The following is a 19,585-nucleotide window of genomic DNA, read 5'->3' as shown; positions in this document are numbered from 1 at the left end:
TACTCTTGCACTGAGAGACACTGGTGGCCCCATCAAAGTCTGTAGTGGTGTTACCAGGACAGGTGATGCAGTAGTTCTGTCTGAACTCTGTCTGGTAGCTGCCCAGAGGGCAGCGAATACAGCGGTGCACCGTAGTGTTGTAGTAGTGGCCAGGGGAGCACTGAACTGCAGAGAGGAGAGGGACACACATACGCACACTTACAAACCAAATCTGAGGTGAAATAATATTGATGGCACAGGATAATATGACATAACTGACCTTTGACCTCACAGTCATGGAAGGAGCTGGACCCCTCCCGTTTGGTGCTTAGCCCCCCTCCGCAGGGAAAGCATAGGGTCCGTCCCAGGTCAGGCTGGTAGGAGCCAAACGGGCATGGCTGGCATGGCTGAAACCCATCACTGGAGAAGTAGCCAGTAGGGCACTGACCTTGATGTAAACAACAGTAACAAGACACTTTCAGTCAAATAGAGATGTACAGTACCCTGTGCTGCACTTCATTATAGGTTACTTTACAATGTTGGCACATGCAGACATATGAATGGATAATTAGTGCAGTCTGCCGTCAGGGGTGTGTATGTACCTGCACAGGAGGAGATGTTGCGTGCCCCGGCAGGTCCATGCCCATCACTGCCAGGGCACAGGTCACAGGCCAGCTGCCCCTCCCTCTCCTGGAAGGTGCCAGGTGGGCACTGGATGCAGCGCTCCTGTTCCCCTTGGTAGTACGATCCTGGCAAACATCTGACTGAGAGAATAGCCAGGAGGGGTCTGGTGAGAGAGCTATACAGTACACACACTGACACCAAACACTCCTTGCTGCAAACTAACTAGCGCACCACAGCTCTGGAGATGTTTTTGTATTCAGTACATGAGACTATAGGAATACATAAGTACACACGAGTCATAAATAGTCCTGAGAACCTATGTCAGTTTATGGTTTGTGTCATGACAGTGTCTTGACTGTTTATGCCATCTGTGATATAATAACATTTTCATACAGAATCATGGTCTGCATGGTAACTGGTGACAGAGAACGATGGCTGCCAAACTGGTCTTTCTTACCACAGCGTCCGCTGTCCTTCTCCCGTCCTGGACCACAGTTCTCGTGGCCTGCTGAAGCGACCTGGGGCAGCTTCTGGGCCACCTCGTACTCCAGCCCAGCCACGCGGATCAGGAAACGCTCCTGGTTGATCGACTTCTTCAGGGCCTTGATGTATGTCTTCACTTGCTTCTCCATGCGTTGGCGCAGGCAACTCAGGTTACAGCTTCCTATGAGGGAGAAGGGACAGTACATTAATTAATTAAGCAATCAAAAATGAATCAATCAGTCAATCACAGTGTCAGGGAGGCATATCAAAGCAGATATCTTGTAAATCTCAGTACTGATTGACCTGTGGTGTCTCCTGGCTTGACCTCCGCCTCGAGCTCCAGGGTGATGCGTGTCACTTCTTTGTTGGTGGGGTTACGGACACGACGCCCTTTGGCCTTCTTGGAGGAGTCACATTTGAGGTTGACAAACGTAACCAGGCAGTTATTGCAGGGCTGTCCACTTCCTAGAGACACATTATTGTAAAACAACATTGTAAGTTACTGGGTGTCAACATCAATGCTGGGTCTTTCATGGGTTAGGGGTGGGGTGGTAGCGTTGGTCTGTGAGCAGCATATGTTAGACAGATTACTGGCTTCATTGCACATAATCACAGTGAGGGTTACTATGTAGCAAATACACAGAGACCCACTTACCTACAAATTTGCTGTTGAATATGCACACACTGAATACGAGACATACAGAAAAAAAGAATGCACTGTAGTTGAATTGTCAGTTTTTTTGTAAGGCCATCATTACCAAGGTCTGGAATGTAGGCCAGATGTGGCCCCTCACCTGGCCCCAGCGCTCGGCCCCTGTCCTCAGCCCTGCCTGTCAGCTTGGGGTGCAGGTGGCACTTGGCATCTTTGATCTTGAAAGAGGCGGTCTGCTTCACTGGAGGGGCCCCTGTTTCTACAGGCAAACAGAACAGTGCAGGTGGATGGGTGTAGAGGAGGACCACACTACAATAGAACCATTCCATCCACAACAGTTGCATATATGCAGTGGCACAGACAGGAACAATATACAAACCCATTGATACTGACCACAACCCCTAACCCTAACCCTAGATCCAGCTGCAACCCTAACCCTAGCTACATCTGCAACCTTCTGCCTAAGTCCTAAGAATGCCTCTGTAGGACACTGTACCTATGCAGCTCGGACTGCTGCTTGTGTTCAGCCTGGCTGGGGATTTGCCTCGTAGGATGGGGATGCCACAGCTCACTGTATAGCTGCTGTCAGATTCTGTAAATGATTCAACATATCGTTACAGCTTCAGTCAGAAGTCATTTAAATCAATAGCACACAATATTTGAGATAAAAACTGTAACAATGTGTATTAACGCTGATATTGTATATGGATGCCTCTACCTGCCAGATAGTGAGCCTTGGAGGTGCAGGTGAGGGAGCAGCTCTCTTTCTTGCCTGTTTTACTGCAGGTCAGAGTGGTCTTGGGAGCTAGGCCAGGCAGACATTTCACCAGCTCTGGATGAACATAAAAACAACATCACAATCATACACTACTCATCAATTACAACATCCTTTCCATGACTTTGGAACCAAGCCATAATGTGTGTTTCTATGTCCTGACCACCAGGTGGTGGTGTTGTTACATACCAATGCAGTCCTTCCTGTTCCAGTGCAGCTTGTATCCAGTTGGACAAGTACACTCATAGCTGCCCTGAGTGTTGACACAGCCATATTTACAGCTACCGCGGTTTATACTGCACTCATCAATATCTGCAGAGGAAAATGGACAGTTATGACCATGTACAGGTAAACTTGAGTAAATACTTGAGATAAAAACTTGAGATACAAAATATTTTGAAACCCAGTGCTGAGTTAATTAAGAAATTAAAACATCCCAGAATGCTTAGGGTTATGTATAAAAATGCCCAGTTGCTCATTATTTTGGCTACCATGGCAAGAAGAAATACATATCTCAAAAGGGGTCTCAAATGAGAATGGGGTATAAAGGGTGTGTGTCTCAGTCACCAGATCTAATGAGAGATTCTGGAGCGGTGGCTGAGACAGCTTTTTTCCACCACCATCAACAAAATGGAATTTCTCATGGAAGATGGTGTCACATCCCTCCAATAGAGTTCCAGACACTTTTATTATCACAGTTACCTGTGTCTAGACCCAGCTACCAAAACACTCATATGAGTGGAAATCCACAAGGCAACAATTCAACACATCAAACACATAGACATACAGTACCAGTCAAAAGTTTGGACACACCTACTCATTCAAGGGTTTGGAATGCTATTCCAACAGCCTTGAAGGAGTTCCCACATATGCTGAGCACTTGTTGGCTGCCCTTCCTTCACTCTGCGGCCCAACTCATCTCAAACCATCTCAATTGGGTTGAAAATAGTAAAAATGAAGAAAAAATCTTGAATGAGTAGGTGTGGCCAAACTTTTGACTGGTACTGTATGCACACTCACTCACTCACTCACTCACTCACTCACTCACTCACTCACTCACTCACTCACTCACTCACTCACTCACTCACTCACTCACTCACTCACTCACTCACTCACTCACTCACTCACTCAGTTCTACTGTCAGTGATCACGTCTACAAAATATGAATGTCTGTTTTAATAAACAGGCCTGATTTCTCATTTGAATCCAGGACGTGATATCACTGCTTTGCATTTCCCCTTGGTCAGAAACTTCTCTTCCTACCAAAATTCTCTCTCTTTGAGAAGAAGAACACTTGGAGGGACTTTACAGAGCCAGAGAGGAGTAAATGATAATAACTTTTTATGAGGAGGACAAGGCAAGGCGGTGTGGCTCGGGCCTGAGGATGAGGATGAGGAGGACAAGGCAAGGCGGTGTGGCTCGGTTCTGAGGATGAGGAGGACAAGGCAAGGCGGTGTGGCTCGGTTCTGAGGATGAGGAGGACAAGGCAAGGCAGTGTGGCTCGGTGCTGAGGATGAGGAGGACAAGGCAAGGCGGTGTGGCTCGGTGCTGAGGATGAGGAGGACAAGGCAAGGCGGTGTGGCTCAGTTCTGAGGATGAGGAGAACAAGGCAAGGCGGTGTGGCTCGGTGCTGAGGATGAGGAGGACAAGGCAAGGCGGTGTGGCTCGGTGGAGAGGATGAGGAGGACAAGGCAAGGCGGTGTGGCTCGGTGCTGAGGATGAGGAGGACAAGGCAAGGCGGTGTGGCTCGGGCCTGAGGATGAGGAGGACAAGGCAAGGTGGTGTGTCTCTGGGCTGAGGATGAGGGGGACAAGGCAAGGCGGTGTGGCTCGGTTCTGAGGATGAGGAGGACAAGGCAAGGGGGTGTGGCTCGGTGCTGAGGATGAGGAGGACAAGGCAAGGCGGTGTGGCTCGGGCCTGAGGATGAGGGGACAAGGCAAGGCGGTGTGGCTCGGGCCTGAGGATGAGGAGGACAAGGCAAGGTGGTGTGTCTCTGGGCTGAGGATGAGGAGGACAAGGCAAGGCGGTGTGTCTCTGGGCTGAGAATGACAAGGCAAGGGGGTGTGGCTCTGGGCTGAGGATGAGGAGGACAAGGCAAGGCGGTGTGGCTCGGTGCTGAGGATGAGGAGGACAAGGCAAGGTGGTGTGGCTCGGTGCTGACGATGAGGAGGACAAGGCAAGGCGGTGTGTCTCTGGGCTGAGGATGAGGAGGACAAGGCAAGGTGGTGTGTCTCTGGTCTGAGAATGACAAGGCAAGGGGGTGTGGCTTGGTGCTGAGGATGAGGGGGGACAAGGCAAGGCGGTGTGGCTTGGGGCTGAGGCTGAGGATGAGGAGGACAAGGCAAGGCGGTATGGCTTGGTGCTGAGGATGAGGGGGACAAGGCAAGGCGGTGTGGCTTGGTGCTGAGGATGAGGGTGACAAGGCAAGGCGGTGTGGCTTGGTGCTGAGGATGAGGGGGACAAGCCAAGGTGGTATAGCTTGGTGCTGAGGATGAGGGGGACAAGGCAAGGCGGTATGGCTTGGTGCTGAGGATGAGGGGGACAAGGAAAGGCGGTGTGGCTTGGTGCTGAGGATGAGGGGGACAAGGCAAGGCGGTGTGGCTCGGTGCTGAGGATGAGGGGACAAGGCAAGGCGGTGTGGCTTGGTGCTGAGGATGAGGGGGACAAGGCAAGGCGGTGTGGCTCGGTGCTGAGGATGAGGGGGACAAGGCAAAGGGGTGTGGCTCGGTGCTGAGGATGAGGGGGACAAGGCAAAGGGTGTGGCTCGGTGCTGAGGATGAGGGGGACAAGGCAAAGGGGTGTGGCTCGGTGCTGAGGATGAGGGGGACAAGGCAAAGGGGTGTGGCTCGGTGCTGAGGATGAGGGGGACAAGGCAAGGCGATGTGGCTTGGTGCTGAGGATGAGGGGGACAAGGCAAAGGGGTGTGGCTCGGTGCTGAGGATGAGGGGGACAAGGCAAGGCGGTGTGGCTTGGTGCTGAGGATGAGGGGGACAAGGCAAAGGGGTGTGGCTCGGTGCTGAGGATGAGGGGGACAAGGCAAAGGGGTGTGGCTCGGTGCTGAGGATGAGGGGGACAAGGCAAAGGGGTGTGGCTCGGTGCTGAGGATGAGGGGGACAAGGCAAAGGGGTGTGGCTCGGTGCTGAGGATGAGGGGGACAAGGCAAGGCGGTGTGGCTTGGTGCTGAGGATGAGGGGGACAAGGCAAAGGGGTGTGGCTCGGTGCTGAGGATGAGGGGGACAAGGCAAGGCGGTGTGGCTTGGTGCTGAGGATGAGGGGGACAAGGCAAAGGGGTGTGGCTCGGTGCTGGGCCAAGCCAAGCTTAGTGACAGGGACACCAGGAGAGAAACACAGATAATAACAGTGATTGATGATGTGGCCTGCTGATAGAATATCGATTAGCTTGATTATTCAGCGTGAATAAAACAGTCTGCAAGCCTCCACTGCTCTCTCCCACCATGAAGAGGATGTCTTCATCAATAGTGTTTGGCTGGGGTTGTGTTGTCACAAAGCAAAGGAGATGCATCTGTCTGTCAAGCTGCTTGTCTGAAGAAATCTGACCTTCACCTTGAATAACGCCATTTCGAGTTTTTCTGAATTGCCAAAACACGATTTCTGAAACCTTGCTCCATTTCCTGAAAACATTAAACGCAAAACCTCATCTTCAAGCACTATTTACATAACCTCTGACTCCTCTTGCAAAATGAAACATTCGCCTCAAAACAGTTTTACCTGTGTTCAAAATCAAACACTGCTCTCAAATCCTAAACAAAGTGATCAAAATTATATTCACTCTCAAGCAGTCAGTAAACAATACACCGAAAAATAGAAAACACATTGTTCAAAACATACAATTCTCAGGGAGAAGTACATTTTTAATCTAAAAAAAATGCACTTTTTCCCGTCATTGTCTTTTGATAAACGAAAACATGTTCTATCATAGTAGCTCAAAACTGATCAGGAATTACTACTCTGCTTTGCTCTTTGCAATTTAGTTTTTTGTTCTTCCTCCTCCTTGTACTCCTATTTTTACAGTACTGTACCCTGCATCTCACAAACTTGTCCTTTTTCTCTGTGATACTGTAATTCTTGTTCTTTGTTGATATGAACCTGCAACCAGTCAAAATCTATTGAGCAGTCAGTACTGTTAATAAATGGAAAGCACAATGTTCAGGGCCATACAATTCATCCATTGTACAGTATACAGCCTACAATGCACTGTACAACAGTATCCATTCTCAGACTTTCTCCTTCCCACCTTCAACAACCTGTTTGCTCTCTGAACTGGTTTATATTGGTTGTGTCGCATCATTTGAAACAGGTTAAATCAATTTTGAGTGGTTGTGTTCAATCAATGACATATGTTCTCTATTTGTATTTGATTGTTGCCACTTGTGTTTACCAGTATGGATGACATGTGCATTAGAGTGCAGAATGTGTTTTGAGAATGAGAATGTGTTTAGAGTTATGCTGAAAAGTCTAAGTGAGATCTGCAAATAGTGTTTTACCATGTGAAATGGTTTAAGGTATTGACAACAGACTGCATAATTAGCTAAATGAGTCCAGGCAACAGAGAACTTTGTTCAGCCAATGGGTTTTAGTGTTTTAGCAATTGAGAAAAACTGTAATGAGAAAGAGAGAGAGAGAAAGACAGAGAGAGTGAGAGAAAGAGAGAGTGAGAGACAGAGAGAGAGAGAGAGAGAGAGAGAGAGAGAGAGAGATTCAGAAGAAGAAATCAACTCATTCATCCCAGAGGCCAATGTGGGATTGGAGAATAAGAGTGGAGAGTCAAAGAGAGAGAAGAAAAAGACATTCAGATTGACATGAATGCTGACCTCATGCATCATTATTGTCTGTGGATGATATCATCCGCTGGTGTCAAAGGCATTACTCCAACTCCAGGGGGGAACGAAAAGAAACATGAAAATGAGCTAGCTCACCCGCCGGCTCTTGCTTTCTTCAATAGGCATCAATACCTGTCATCTCCCTGACACGCAGACACACATTCTTCTGCCCCAGACTCCAGTGAGACTGAGAGGCTGTAGAATAGGCTAATCACAGTTTGACTGTGAAGGTCAACAGTAAACAGAGGGCACCATGTCTGTAGAGAATGGGGTACCTTGTCTTCTTAAAAACTTCTTAGGCCTAGGGGGCGGTATTCGGAAGTTCGGATAACTGACATGCCCAAAGTAAACTGCCTGTTGCTCAGGCCCAGAAGCTAGGATATGCATATAATTGGTAGTATTGGATAGGACACATTCCGAAGTTTCTAAAACTGTTAAAATAATGTATGTGAGTATAACAGAACTGATATGGCTGGCAAAAACCAGAGGAGAATCCATCAGGAATTCTTTTTTTTTTTGAGGTCACCACCTATTCAGACACTTGTCTATGGGATATTCAAAGGAAATCCTCCCAGATTGCAGTTCCTATGGCTTCCACTAGATGGAAACAGTCTTTCGAAAGGGTTTCAGGCCGTTTTTTTTATTTAAATGAGCTAGAATTTGTAGTTTTTCAAGGTGGCTATCATTTGGACTGTAGTCTTGTGGCACGCGTGGATGAGGGTGCGCACTTCATTATTTATCTCCGGTAATGAACATACTATTCTCCGTCTTAAATTGTATCATTTCTTTACATATTAGGGTACCTGAGGATTGATTAGAAACGTTGTTTGACTTGTTTGGACGAAGTTTATTGGTAACTTTTGGGATTGCTTTGTCTGCATGTTGAACGAATGGAATGACTTTTTGGGGATATAAAGAAGGACTTTATCGAACAAAACTACCATTTGTTGTGTAGGTGGGACCCTTGGGGTTGCAAACAGAGGAAGATCTTCAAAGGTAAGTGATTTATTTCTGACTTTTGTGACGCCTCTGCTTGTTAGGAAAATGTTTTTAAAGATTTTATGTGCAGGGCGCTGTCCTCAGATAATCACATGGTATGCTTTCGCAGTAAAGCCTTTTTGAAATCTGACAAAGCGGCTGGATTAACAAGAAGTTAGTCTTTTAAATTATGTATGACACATGTATTTTCATGAATGTTTAATTTTAACAATTGTTTGTATTTTGAATTTCGTGCTCTGCAATTTCACCGGATGTTGTCAAGATGGGGCGCTAGCGTCCCACCTAGCCTTAAGAAGTCTAAGTCTACTCAATGCTTATCAAGTAATTGTAACCATGTCAAATTCAACACATATATAAGTTGTATTCTAATGATCAAATATCAACATTGGTTTTATGTAAACAACATATTGATTCATTCAGATGGAATAATCAGACAGTAACATCTACTCTACAGCTAGCGCACCACCTCAATACATGCCTCTCTCACTTTAACGCCACAATGTAACTCCACCATGTGCTTTTCCTAATGTCTCAGTCAGGGTAGTCTCTCTCACATGTCAGCTGAAGCCAGTGATGACAGGCCTCCACAGCAGGTCACTGACCTAATAGGGGTTATTTAGGGTGAGTCCATTGTTAAGCACTGAGCAGCAGTCTCTGGCGTGTTTGGCAGCTATATTTCAACTGATAAACTACGGTGGGGAATAACACAACCTTGGTTACTGCTGTGGAAGAGGAGGTGCAGGGGAAGCAACATAAATCTCAGGGTTATCTAACAGTTCTGACAGTGTAGACTAGAAGAGGGAGGGAGAGTCATTCATCACCAGTAGGACTTTTCTAGAATGGCACACAGATACACACACAGCTCTTATGCCAGGCAACTATTCTGCCCTCTCATTCACACATATTACATTCCATGTGCTGGAAATATGCTATCATAACATTCCTGCATTGATAGACCTGTCAAAACGAACAAGAATGGAGAATAAATAATTGGAAAGCTATGTGTTTTGTGTGTGTACATAGTCTGTCTCTATCGCTCTCTCTTTGTCTCTCTCTTTGTCTCTATTTCTCTTTGTCTCTCTCTCTCTCTGTCTCTCTCAATTCAATTTCAATTTAAGGGCTTTATTGGCATGGAAAACATATGTTAACTTTGCCAAAGCAAGTAAAGTAGATAATAAAAAAGGGAAATAAACAATTACAATTTACAGTAAACATTACAAAAGTTACAAAACACTCACAAAAGTTACAAAAGAATAAAGACATTTTAATGTCATATTATGTGCAAATTGTTAAGTACAAAAGGGAAAATAAATAAACATAAATATGGGTTCTATTTACAAGGGTGTTTGTTCTTCACAGGTCACAAATATTGCTGCTGTTATTGCACACTGTGGTATTTCACCGAATAGATATGGGAGTTTATCAAAATTGGGTTTGTTTTCAGATTTTTTGTGGCTCTGTGTAATCTGAGGGAAATATGTCTCTCTAATATGGTCATACATTGGGCAGGAGGTTAGGAAGTGCAGCTCAAATTCCATCTCATTTTGTTGGCAGTGAGCACATAGCCTGTCTTCTCTTGAGAGCCAGGTCTGCCCACGGCGGCCTTTCTCAATAGCAAGGCTATGCTCACTGAGTCTGTACATAGTCAAAGCTTTCCTTAAGTTTTGGTCAGTCACAGTGGTCAGGTATTCTGCCAATGTGTACTCTCTGTTTAGGGCCCAATAGCATTCTAGTTTGCTCTGTTTTTTTGTTAATTATTTCCAATGTGTCAAGTAATTATATTTTTGTTTTCTCCTGGTATGGTTGGGTCTAATTGTGTTGCTCTCCTTGAGCTCTGTCTGTTTGTGTTTGTGAACAGAGCCCCAGGACCAGCTTGCTTAGTGGACTCTTCTCCAGGTTCACCTCTCTGTTGGTGATGGCTTTGTTATGGAAGGTTTGGGTATCGCTTCCTTTTAAGTGGTTGTAGAATTTAACGCCTCTTTTTCTGGATTTGGATAATTAGTGGGTATCGGCCTAATTCTGTTCTGCATGCATTATTTGGTGTTTTATGCTGTACATGGAGGATATTTTTGCAGAATTCTGCAAACAGAATCTCAATTTGGTGATCGTCCCATTTTGTGAATTCTCTCTCTCCCCGTTCTCTGTCTCGCTCTGCCTCTTTCTCTCTCTCTCTGTCTCTCTCTGTCACTCTCTCAATGTCCTACACCTCCTCTGAGAGACCCTCTGCTGAAAGGTCTCTGGAGACAGCATCAGATTCAGACCTGTGATACACAGACCATCAAAGGACCGCTGAAACAGCCTGATGTGCTCAAACAGGTCCCTCCCTCTCTCTACCCTGCAGATCTAGTACACACCTGTCGTCTGGAACTACCAAACCTCTACCACACTGGAATAGATTCACTTTACCACAGCATCAAGCACGTCCTCTTATAAGAGTTGTTTGTTTTAGTGCAACAGGTTGAGCCATGGGTGCTACTGTGTACTACTCATATCACAAAATCAAGGCTAAATCAGTCTTCCTCCAACTCGGAATTACATCAGCATTAGACTGACTGGTCTGATGAGCAATATGGAATAAGGAGTCATACAAACAGACTACACAAAATACAGCTGGTATAGAAACTAGATGAAGTAATGCCAATGAATATTCAAGTTACGAGGGATAACGGTCTAGAGAAGTGTGGTGGACTGGGTGAGTAATAGTGTACAGAGCCCTGGAGAGGGGGGATAAGTGTCACCTTACCTCCACAATGTGCCAGACCGTAGAGAACATAGCCTTTATGACAGAAGCACTGGAAGCTGCCGGGGGAGTTGACGCAGGAATGGTCACACGCCCGGTCAAAAGAACACTCGTCAATGTCTGGGAAGAGGGAAAATATAGAGAGACATAGGTATGAATTCACATTATTCACTTACACAACTTCTTACAACTCATTTAAGATTTTATAATGAGGAAAAAAAACACTATTTATGGCAGCCTGGATTAGTAATAAATTGCAATGCGACCTGGCAAATAACAAAACGTTTTTTAAAATTGAAAATAATTTTGTTTGGAATGAGACATTGGTTGACAGTCTGAGCAGGAGTCTGAGCAGGAGTATGTTTCCCCTACTGATAAAAGGAGCTTTGGCCCATTTTTCAATTCCCGAACTACCTGTCGATCATTTCCCCATATCACTGTTTCGTCCTCTAAAGAAAATACAATTTAATGAACGTTCCCTCTAGCTCACTATCTTGCAAGCTTCTCATTATTTTGTTCTGAAGCCAATTGGAAATAATTTGTCTGAGAAGCAGAGAGTCATGAATATGTCTGTCCTAAAGAAATAGCCCATACCACTCCAGCCAACTTCCCTGCCCCCTGCCACCCACCCAGAACTACATTGTTACTTCCTCTATCTGTATTCCCTGCCCCCTGCCCCCCACCCAGAACTACGTTGTTACTTTCTCTATCTGTATTCCCTGACCCTGCCCCCTGCCACCCACCCAGAACTACATTGTTACTTTCTCTATCTGTATTCCCTGACCCTGCCACCCACCCAGAACTACATTGTTACTTCCTCTATCTGTATTCCCTGACCCTGCCACCCACCCAGAACTACATTGTTACTTCCTCTATCTGTATTCCCTGACCCTGCCCCCTGCCACCCACCCACCTAGAACTACATTGTTACTTTCTCTATCTGTATTCCCTGACCTTGCCCCCTGCCACCCACCCAGAACTACATTGTTACTGTCTCTATCTGTATTCCCTGACCCTGCCCCCTGCCACCCACCCAGAACTACATTATTACTTTCTCTATCTGTATTCCCTGACCCTGCCCCCTGCCCCCACCCAGCACTACATTGTTAATTTCTCTATCTGTATTCCCTGCCCCCTGCCACCCAGCACTACATTGTTACTTTCTCTATCTGTATTCCCTGCCCCCTGCCACCCAGCACTACATTGTTACTGTCTCTATCTGTATTCCCTGACCCTGCCCCCTGCCCCCCACCCAGCACTACATTGTTACTTTCTCTACCTGTATTCCCTGACCTTGCCCCCTGACCCTGCCACCCAGCACTACATTGTTACTTTCTCTATCTGTAATCCCTGCCCCCTGCCCCCTGCCCCCTGCCACCCAGCACTACATTGTTACTTTCTCTATCTGTATTCCTGACCCTGCCCCCTGCCACCCACCCAGAACTACATTATTACTTTCGCTATCTGTATTCCCTGACCCTGCCCCCTGCCCCCACCCAGCACTACATTGTTAATTTCTCTATCTGTATTCCCTGCCCCCTGCCACCCAGCACCACATTGTTACTTTCTCTATCTGTATTCCCTGACCCTGCCCCCTGCCCCCACCCAGCACTACATTGTTACTTTCTCTATCTGTATTCCCTGCCCCCTGCCACCCAGCACCACATTGTTACTTGTTCTATCTGTATTCCCTGCCCCCTGCCCCCTGCCCAGCACTACATTGTTACTTACTCTATCTGTATTCCCTGACCCTGCCCCCTGCCCCCTGCCACCCAGCACCACATTGTTACTTTCTCTATCTGTATTCCCTGACCCTGCCCCTGCCCCCTGCCACCCACCCAGCACTACATTGTTACTTTCTCTATCTGTATTCCCTGCCCCCTGCCCCCTGCCACCCAGCACTACATTGTTACTTTCTCTATCTGTATTCCCTGCCCCTGCCCCCTGCCCCTGCCCCCCACCCAGCACTACATTGTTACTTTCTCTATCTGTATTCCCTGCCCCTGCCCCTGCCCCCACCCAGCACTACATTGTTACTTTCTCTATCTGTATTCCCTGACCCTGCCCCCACCCAGCACTACATTGTTACTTTCTCTATCTGTATTCCCTGCCCCTGCCCCCCTGCCCCCCACCCAGCACTACATTGTTACTTTCTCTATCTGTATTCCCTGCCCTGCCCCCTGCCCCCCACCCAGCACTACATTGTTACTTTCTCTATCTGTATTCCCTGACCTTGCCCCCTGACCCTTGCCACCCAGCACTACATTGTTACTTTCTCTATCTGTATTCCCTGACCCTGCCCCCTGCCCCCCACCCAGCACTACATTGTTACTTTCTCTATCTGTATTCCTGCCCCCTGCCCCCTGCCACCCACCCAGCACTACATTGTTACTTTCTCTATCTGTATTCCCTGACCTTGCCCCCTGCCCCTGCCACCCAGCACTACATTGTTACTTTCTATCTGTATTCCCTGACCCTGCCCCCCTGCCCCTGCCACCCAGCACTACATTGTTACTTTCTCTATCTGTATTCCCTGCCCCTGCCCCCTGCCCCCACCCAGCACTACATTGTTACTTTCTCTATCTGTATTCCCTGACCTTGCCCTGACCCTTGCTCCCCACCCAGCACTACATTGTTTCTTTCTCTATCTGTATTCCTGACCCTGCCCCCTGCCCCCCACCCAGCACTACATTGTTACTTTCTCTACCTGTATTCCCTGACCTTGCCCCCTGACCCCCCACCCAGCACTACATTGTTACTTCTCTATCTGTATTCCTGCCCCCTGCCCCCTGCCACCCACCCAGCACTACATTGTTACTTTCTATCTGTATTCCCTGACCTTGCCCCCTGCCCTGCCCCCCACCCAGCACTACATTGTTACTTTCTCTATCTGTATTCCCTGACCCTGCCCCCTGCCCCCCACCCAGCACTACATTGTTACTTTCTCTATCTGTATTCCCTGACCCTGCCCCCCTGCCACCCAGCACTACATTGTTACTTTCTCTATCTGTATTCCCTGCCCCCTGCCCCCTGCCACCCAGCACTACATTGTTACTTTCTCTATCTGTATTCCCTGACCCTGCCCCTGCCACCCACCCAGAACTACATTGTTACTTTCTCTATCTGTATTCCCTGACCCTGCCCCCTGCCACCCACCCAGAACTACATTGTTACTTTCTCTATCTGTATTCCCTGACCCTGCCCCTGCCCCCACCCAGCACTACATTGTTACTTCCTCTATCTGTATTCCCTGCCCCTGCCACCCAGCACCACATTGTTACTTTCTCTATCTGTATTCCCTGCCCCTGCCCCCTGCCCCCACCCAGCACTACATTGTTACTTTCTCTATCTGTATTCCCTGCCCCCTGCCACCCAGCACTACATTGTTACTTTCTCTATCTGTATTCCCTGACCCTGCCCCCTGCCCCCCACCCAGCACTACATTGTTACTTTCTCTATCTGTATTCCCTGACCTTGCCCCCTGACCCCTGCCACCCAGCACTACATTGTTACTTTCTCTATCTGTATTCCCTGCCCCCTGCCCCCTGCCACCCAGCACTACATTGTTACTTTCTCTATCTGTATTCCCTGACCCTGCCCCCTGCCCCCTGCCACCCAGCACTACATTGTTACTTTTCTATCTGTATTCCCTGACCCTGCCCCTGCCCCCCACCCAGCACTACATTGTTAATTTCTATCTGTATTCCCCTGACCCTGCCCCTGCCCCCCACCCAGCACTACATTGTTACTTTTCTATCTGTATTCCCTGACCCTGCCCCCTGCCCCCCACCCAGCACTACATTGTTACTTTCTCTATCTGACCCTGCCCCTGCCACCCAGCACCACATTGTTACTTTTCTATCTGTATTCCCTGCCCCCTGCCCCCTGCCCAGCACTACACATTGTTACTGTATTCTCTATCTGTATTCCCTGACCCTGCCCCCTGCCCCTGCCACCCAGCACCACATTGTTACTTTCTCTATCTGTATTCCCTGACACCTGCCCCTGCCCCCTGCCACCCACCCAGCACCACATTGTTACTTTCTCTATCTGTATTCCCTGCCCCCTGCCCCTGCCCCCTGCCACCCAGCACTACATTGTTACTTTCTATCTGTATTCCCTGACCCTGCCCCTGACCCTTGCCACCCAGCACTACATTGTTACTTTTCTATCTGTATTCCCTGACCCTGCCCCCTGCCCCCACCCAGCACTACATTGTTACTTTCTCTATCTGTATTCCCTGACCCTGCCCCCCCCCCCTGCCACCCAGCACTACATTGTTACTTTCTCTATCTGTATTCCCTGACCCTGCCCCCTGCCCCGTGCCACCCAGCACTACATTGTTACTTTCTCTATCTGTATTCCCTGACCTTGCCCCTGCCCCCTGCCACCCACCCAGCACTACATTGTTACTTTCTCTATCTGTATTCCCTGACCCTGCCCCCCTGCCCCCACCCAGCACTACATTGTTACTTTTATCTATCTGTATTCCCTGACCCTGCCCCCTGCCACCCACCCAGCACTACATTGTTACTTTCTCTATCTGTATTCCCTGACCCTGCCCCCTGCCCCCCACCCAGCACTACATTGTTACTTTCTCTATCTGTATTCCCTGCCCTGCCCCCTGCCCCCCCACCCAGCACCACATTGTTACTTTTCTATCTGTATTCCCTGACCCTGCCCCCTGCCCCACCCAGCACTACATTGTTACTTTCTCTATCTGTATTCCCTGACCCTGCCCCCTGCCCCCTGCCACCCACCCAGCACCACATTGTTACTTTTCTATCTGTATTCCCTGACCCTGCCCCCCCCCCCTGCCACCCAGCACTACATTGTTACTTTCTCTATCTGTATTCCTGACCCTGCCCCCTGCCCCCTGCCACCCAGCACTACATTGTTACTTTCTCTATCTGTATTCCCTGACCCCCTGCCCCCTGCCACCCACCCAGCACTACATTGTTACTTTCTCTATCTGTATTCCCTGACCCTGCCCCCTGCCACCCACCCAGCACTACATTGTTACTTTCTCTATCTGTATTCCCTGACCCTGCCCCCTGCCCCCCACCCAGCACTACATTGTTACTTTCTATCTATCTGTATTCCCTGCCCCTGCCCCCACCCAGCACCACATTGTTACTTTCTCTATCTGTATTCCCTGACCCTGCCCCCTGCCCCCCACCCAGCACTACATTGTTACTTTCTCTATCTGTATTCCCTGACCCCTGCCCCTGCCACCCAGAACTACATTGTTACTTTTCTATCTGTATTCCCTGACCCTGCCCCCCCCTGCCACCCACCCAGCACTACATTGTTACTTCTCTATCTGTATTCCCTGCCCCTGCCCCCTGACCCCCCACCCAGCACTACATTGTTACTTTCTCTATCTGTATTCCTGCCCCTGCCCCCTGCCCCCTGCCACCCAGCACTACATTGTTACTTTCTCTATCTGTATTCCCTGACCCTGCCCCCTGCCACCCACCCAGAACTACATTGTTACTTTCTCTATCTGTATTCCCTGACCCTGCCCCCTGCCCCCACCCAGCACTACATTGTTACTTTCTCTATCTGTATTCCCTGACCCTGCCCCTGCCCCTGCCCCCACCCAGCACCACATTGTTACTTGTTCTATCTGTATTCCCTGACCCTGCCCCCTGCCCCCCACCCAGCACTACATTGTTACTTCTCTATCTGTATTCCCTGACCCAGCACTACATTGTTACTTTCTCTATCTGCCCCCTGCCCCCACCCAGCACTACATTGTTACTTTCTCTATCTGTATTCCCTGACCCTGCCCCCTGCCCCCCCACCCACCCAGCACTACATTGTTACTTTCTCTATCTGTATTCCCTGACCCTGCCCCCTGCCCCCACCCAGCACTACATTGTTACTTTCTCTATCTGTATTCCCTGACCCTGCCCCCTGCCCCCTGCCACCCACCCAGCACTACATTGTTACTTTCTATCTGTATTCCCTGCCCCCTGCCCCTGCCCCCCACCCAGCACTACATTGTTACTTTCTCTATCTGTATTCCCTGACCCTGCCCCCTGCCCCCTGCCACCCAGCACTACATTGTTACTTTCTCTATCTGTATTCCCTGACCCTGCCCCCTGCCCCCACCCAGCACTACATTGTTACTTTCTCTATCTGTATTCCCTGACCCTGCCCCCTGCCCCCACCCAGCACTACATTGTTACTTTTCTATCTGTATTCCCTGCCCCCTGCCCCCTGCCCCCACCCAGCACTACATTGTTACTTTCTCTATCTGTATTCCCTGACCCTGCCCCCTGCCCCCACCCAGCACTACATTGTTACTTTCTCTATCTGTATTCCCTGACCCTGCCCCTGCCCCCACCCAGCACTACATTGTTACTTTCTCTATCTGTATTCCCTGCCCCCCTGCCCCCTGCCACCCACCCAGCACTACATTGTTACTTTCTCTATCTGTATTCCCTGACCCTGCCCCCTGCCCCCACCCAGCACTACATTGTTACTTTCTCTATCTGTATTCCCTGACCCTGCCCCCTGCCCCCCCACCCAGCACTACATTGTTACTTTCTCTATCTGTATTCCCTGACCCTGCCCCCTGCCCCCCCACCCAGCACTACATTGTTACTTTCTCTATCTGTATTCCCTGACCCTGCCCCTGCCACCCACCCAGCACTACATTGTTACTTTCTCTATCTGTATTCCCTGCCCCCTGCCCCCACCCAGCACTACATTGTTACTTTCTCTATCTGTATTCCCTGCCCCCTGCCCCCCCCTGCCCCCACCCAGCACTACATTGTTACTTTCTCTATCTGTATTCCCTGACCCTGCCCCCTGCCCCCCACCCAGCACTACATTGTTACTTTCTCTATCTGTATTCCCTGCCCCCTGCCCCCTGCCCCCACCCAGCACTACATTGTTACTTTCTCTATCTGTATCCCTCCCTGACCCATTGCCCCCTGCCACCCACCCAGAACTACATTGTTACTTTCTCTATCTGTATTCCCTGACCCTGCCCCCTGCCACCCACCCAGAACTACATTGTTACTTTCTCTATCTGTATTCCCTGACCCTGCCCCCTGCCCCCCACCCAGCACTACATTGTTACTTTCTCTATCTGTATTCCCTGACCCTGCCCCCTGCCCCCACCCAGCACTACATTGTTACTTTCTCTATCTGTATTCCCTGACCCTGCCCCCTGCCCCCACCCAGCACTACATTGTTACTTTCTCTATCTGTATTCCCTGACCCTGCCCCCTGCCCCCCCACCCAGCACACATTGTTACTTTCTCTATCTGTATTCCCTGACCCTGCCCCCTGCCCCCTGCCACCCACCCAGCACTACATTGTTACTTTCTCTATCTGTATTCCCTGCCCCTGCCCCCTGCCCCCTGCCCCCACCCAGCACTACATTGTTACTTTCTCTATCTGTATTCCCTGACCCTGCCCCCTGCCCCCCCCCCACCCAGCACTACATTGTTACTTTCTCTATCTGTATTCCCTGACCCTGCCCCCTGCCACCCACCCAGCACTACATTGTTACTTTCTCTATCTGTATTCCCTGACCCTGCCCCCTGCCCCCACCCAGCACTACATTGTTACTTTCTCTATCTGTATTCCCTGACCCTGCCCCCTGCCCCCCACCCAGCACTACATTGTTACTTTCTCTATCTGTATTCCCTGACCCTGCCCCCTGCCACCCAATACTACATTGTTACTTTCTCTATCTGTATTCCCTGCCCCCTGCCCCCTGCCCCCACCCAGCACTACATTGTTACTTCTCTATCTGTATTCCCTGACCCTGCCCCCTGCCCCCCCACCCAGCACTACATTGTTACTTTCTCTATCTGTATTCCCTGACCCTGCCCCCTGACCCACCCACCCAGCACTACATTGTTACTTTCTCTATCTGTATTCCCTGCCCCCTGCCCCTGCCCCCACCCAGCACTACATTGTTACTTTCTCTATCTGTATTCCCTGACCCTGCCCCTGCCCCCCACCCAGCACTACATTGTTACTTTCTCTATCTGTATTCCCTGACCCTGCCCCCTGCCCCCACCCAGCACTACATTGTTACTTTCTCTATCTGTATTCCCTGCCCCCTGCCCCCTGCCCCCCACCCAGCACTACATTGTTACTTTCTCTATCTGTATTCCCTGCCCCCTGCCCCTGCCACCCAGCACTACATTGTTACTTTCTCTATCTGTATTCCCTGACCCTGCCCCCCCCTGCCCCCCCCACCCAGCACTACATTGTTACTTTCTCTATCTGTATTCCCTGACCCTGCCCCCTGCCCCCACCCAGCACTACATTGTTACTTTCTCTATCTGTATTCCCTGACCCTGCCCTGAGCACCTGCCCCCTGCCACCCACCCAGCACTACATTGTTACTTTCTCTATCTGTATTCCCCTGCCCCCTGCCCTGCCCCCTGCCACCCACCCAGCACTACATTGTTACTTTCTCTATCTGTATTCCCTGACCCTGCCCCCTGCCCACCCACCCAGCA

The 19,585-nt window shown here is 49.4% G+C and overlaps 1 protein-coding gene across 3 annotated transcripts in view; it reads right to left on the bottom strand.

Moving 5' to 3' along the window:
* LOC115132284 (signal peptide, CUB and EGF-like domain-containing protein 3) overlaps window positions 1–19,585 on the bottom strand; it is a 143,307-nt gene that overhangs the window by 5,482 nt on the left and 118,240 nt on the right. Inside the window, exons 10-19 of one of the 3 annotated variants that reach the window (XM_029664758.2) lie at window positions 11,097–11,213; window positions 2,703–2,825; window positions 2,457–2,570; window positions 2,235–2,330; window positions 1,845–1,997; window positions 1,390–1,551; window positions 1,061–1,267; window positions 582–743; window positions 260–427; window positions 4–165 (exon numbers count right to left, since the gene is read on the bottom strand). In XM_029664758.2, coding sequence (XP_029520618.1) covers window positions 4–165; window positions 260–427; window positions 582–743; window positions 1,061–1,267; window positions 1,390–1,551; window positions 1,845–1,997; window positions 2,235–2,330; window positions 2,457–2,570; window positions 2,703–2,825; window positions 11,097–11,213 — 1,464 coding nt within the window. The remainder of the gene's footprint in view (window positions 1–3; window positions 166–259; window positions 428–581; window positions 744–1,060; window positions 1,268–1,389; window positions 1,552–1,844; window positions 1,998–2,234; window positions 2,331–2,456; window positions 2,571–2,702; window positions 2,826–11,096; window positions 11,214–19,585) is intronic. The other 2 variants (XM_029664760.2, XM_029664759.2) reach the window with 2 other exon arrangements.

This window comes from Oncorhynchus nerka, linkage group LG7 (genome assembly GCF_034236695.1).
Source record: "Oncorhynchus nerka isolate Pitt River linkage group LG7, Oner_Uvic_2.0, whole genome shotgun sequence".
Lineage (NCBI taxonomy): Eukaryota > Metazoa > Chordata > Actinopteri > Salmoniformes > Salmonidae > Oncorhynchus > Oncorhynchus nerka.
This window is presented reverse-complemented; position numbering and strand designations above follow the sequence as displayed.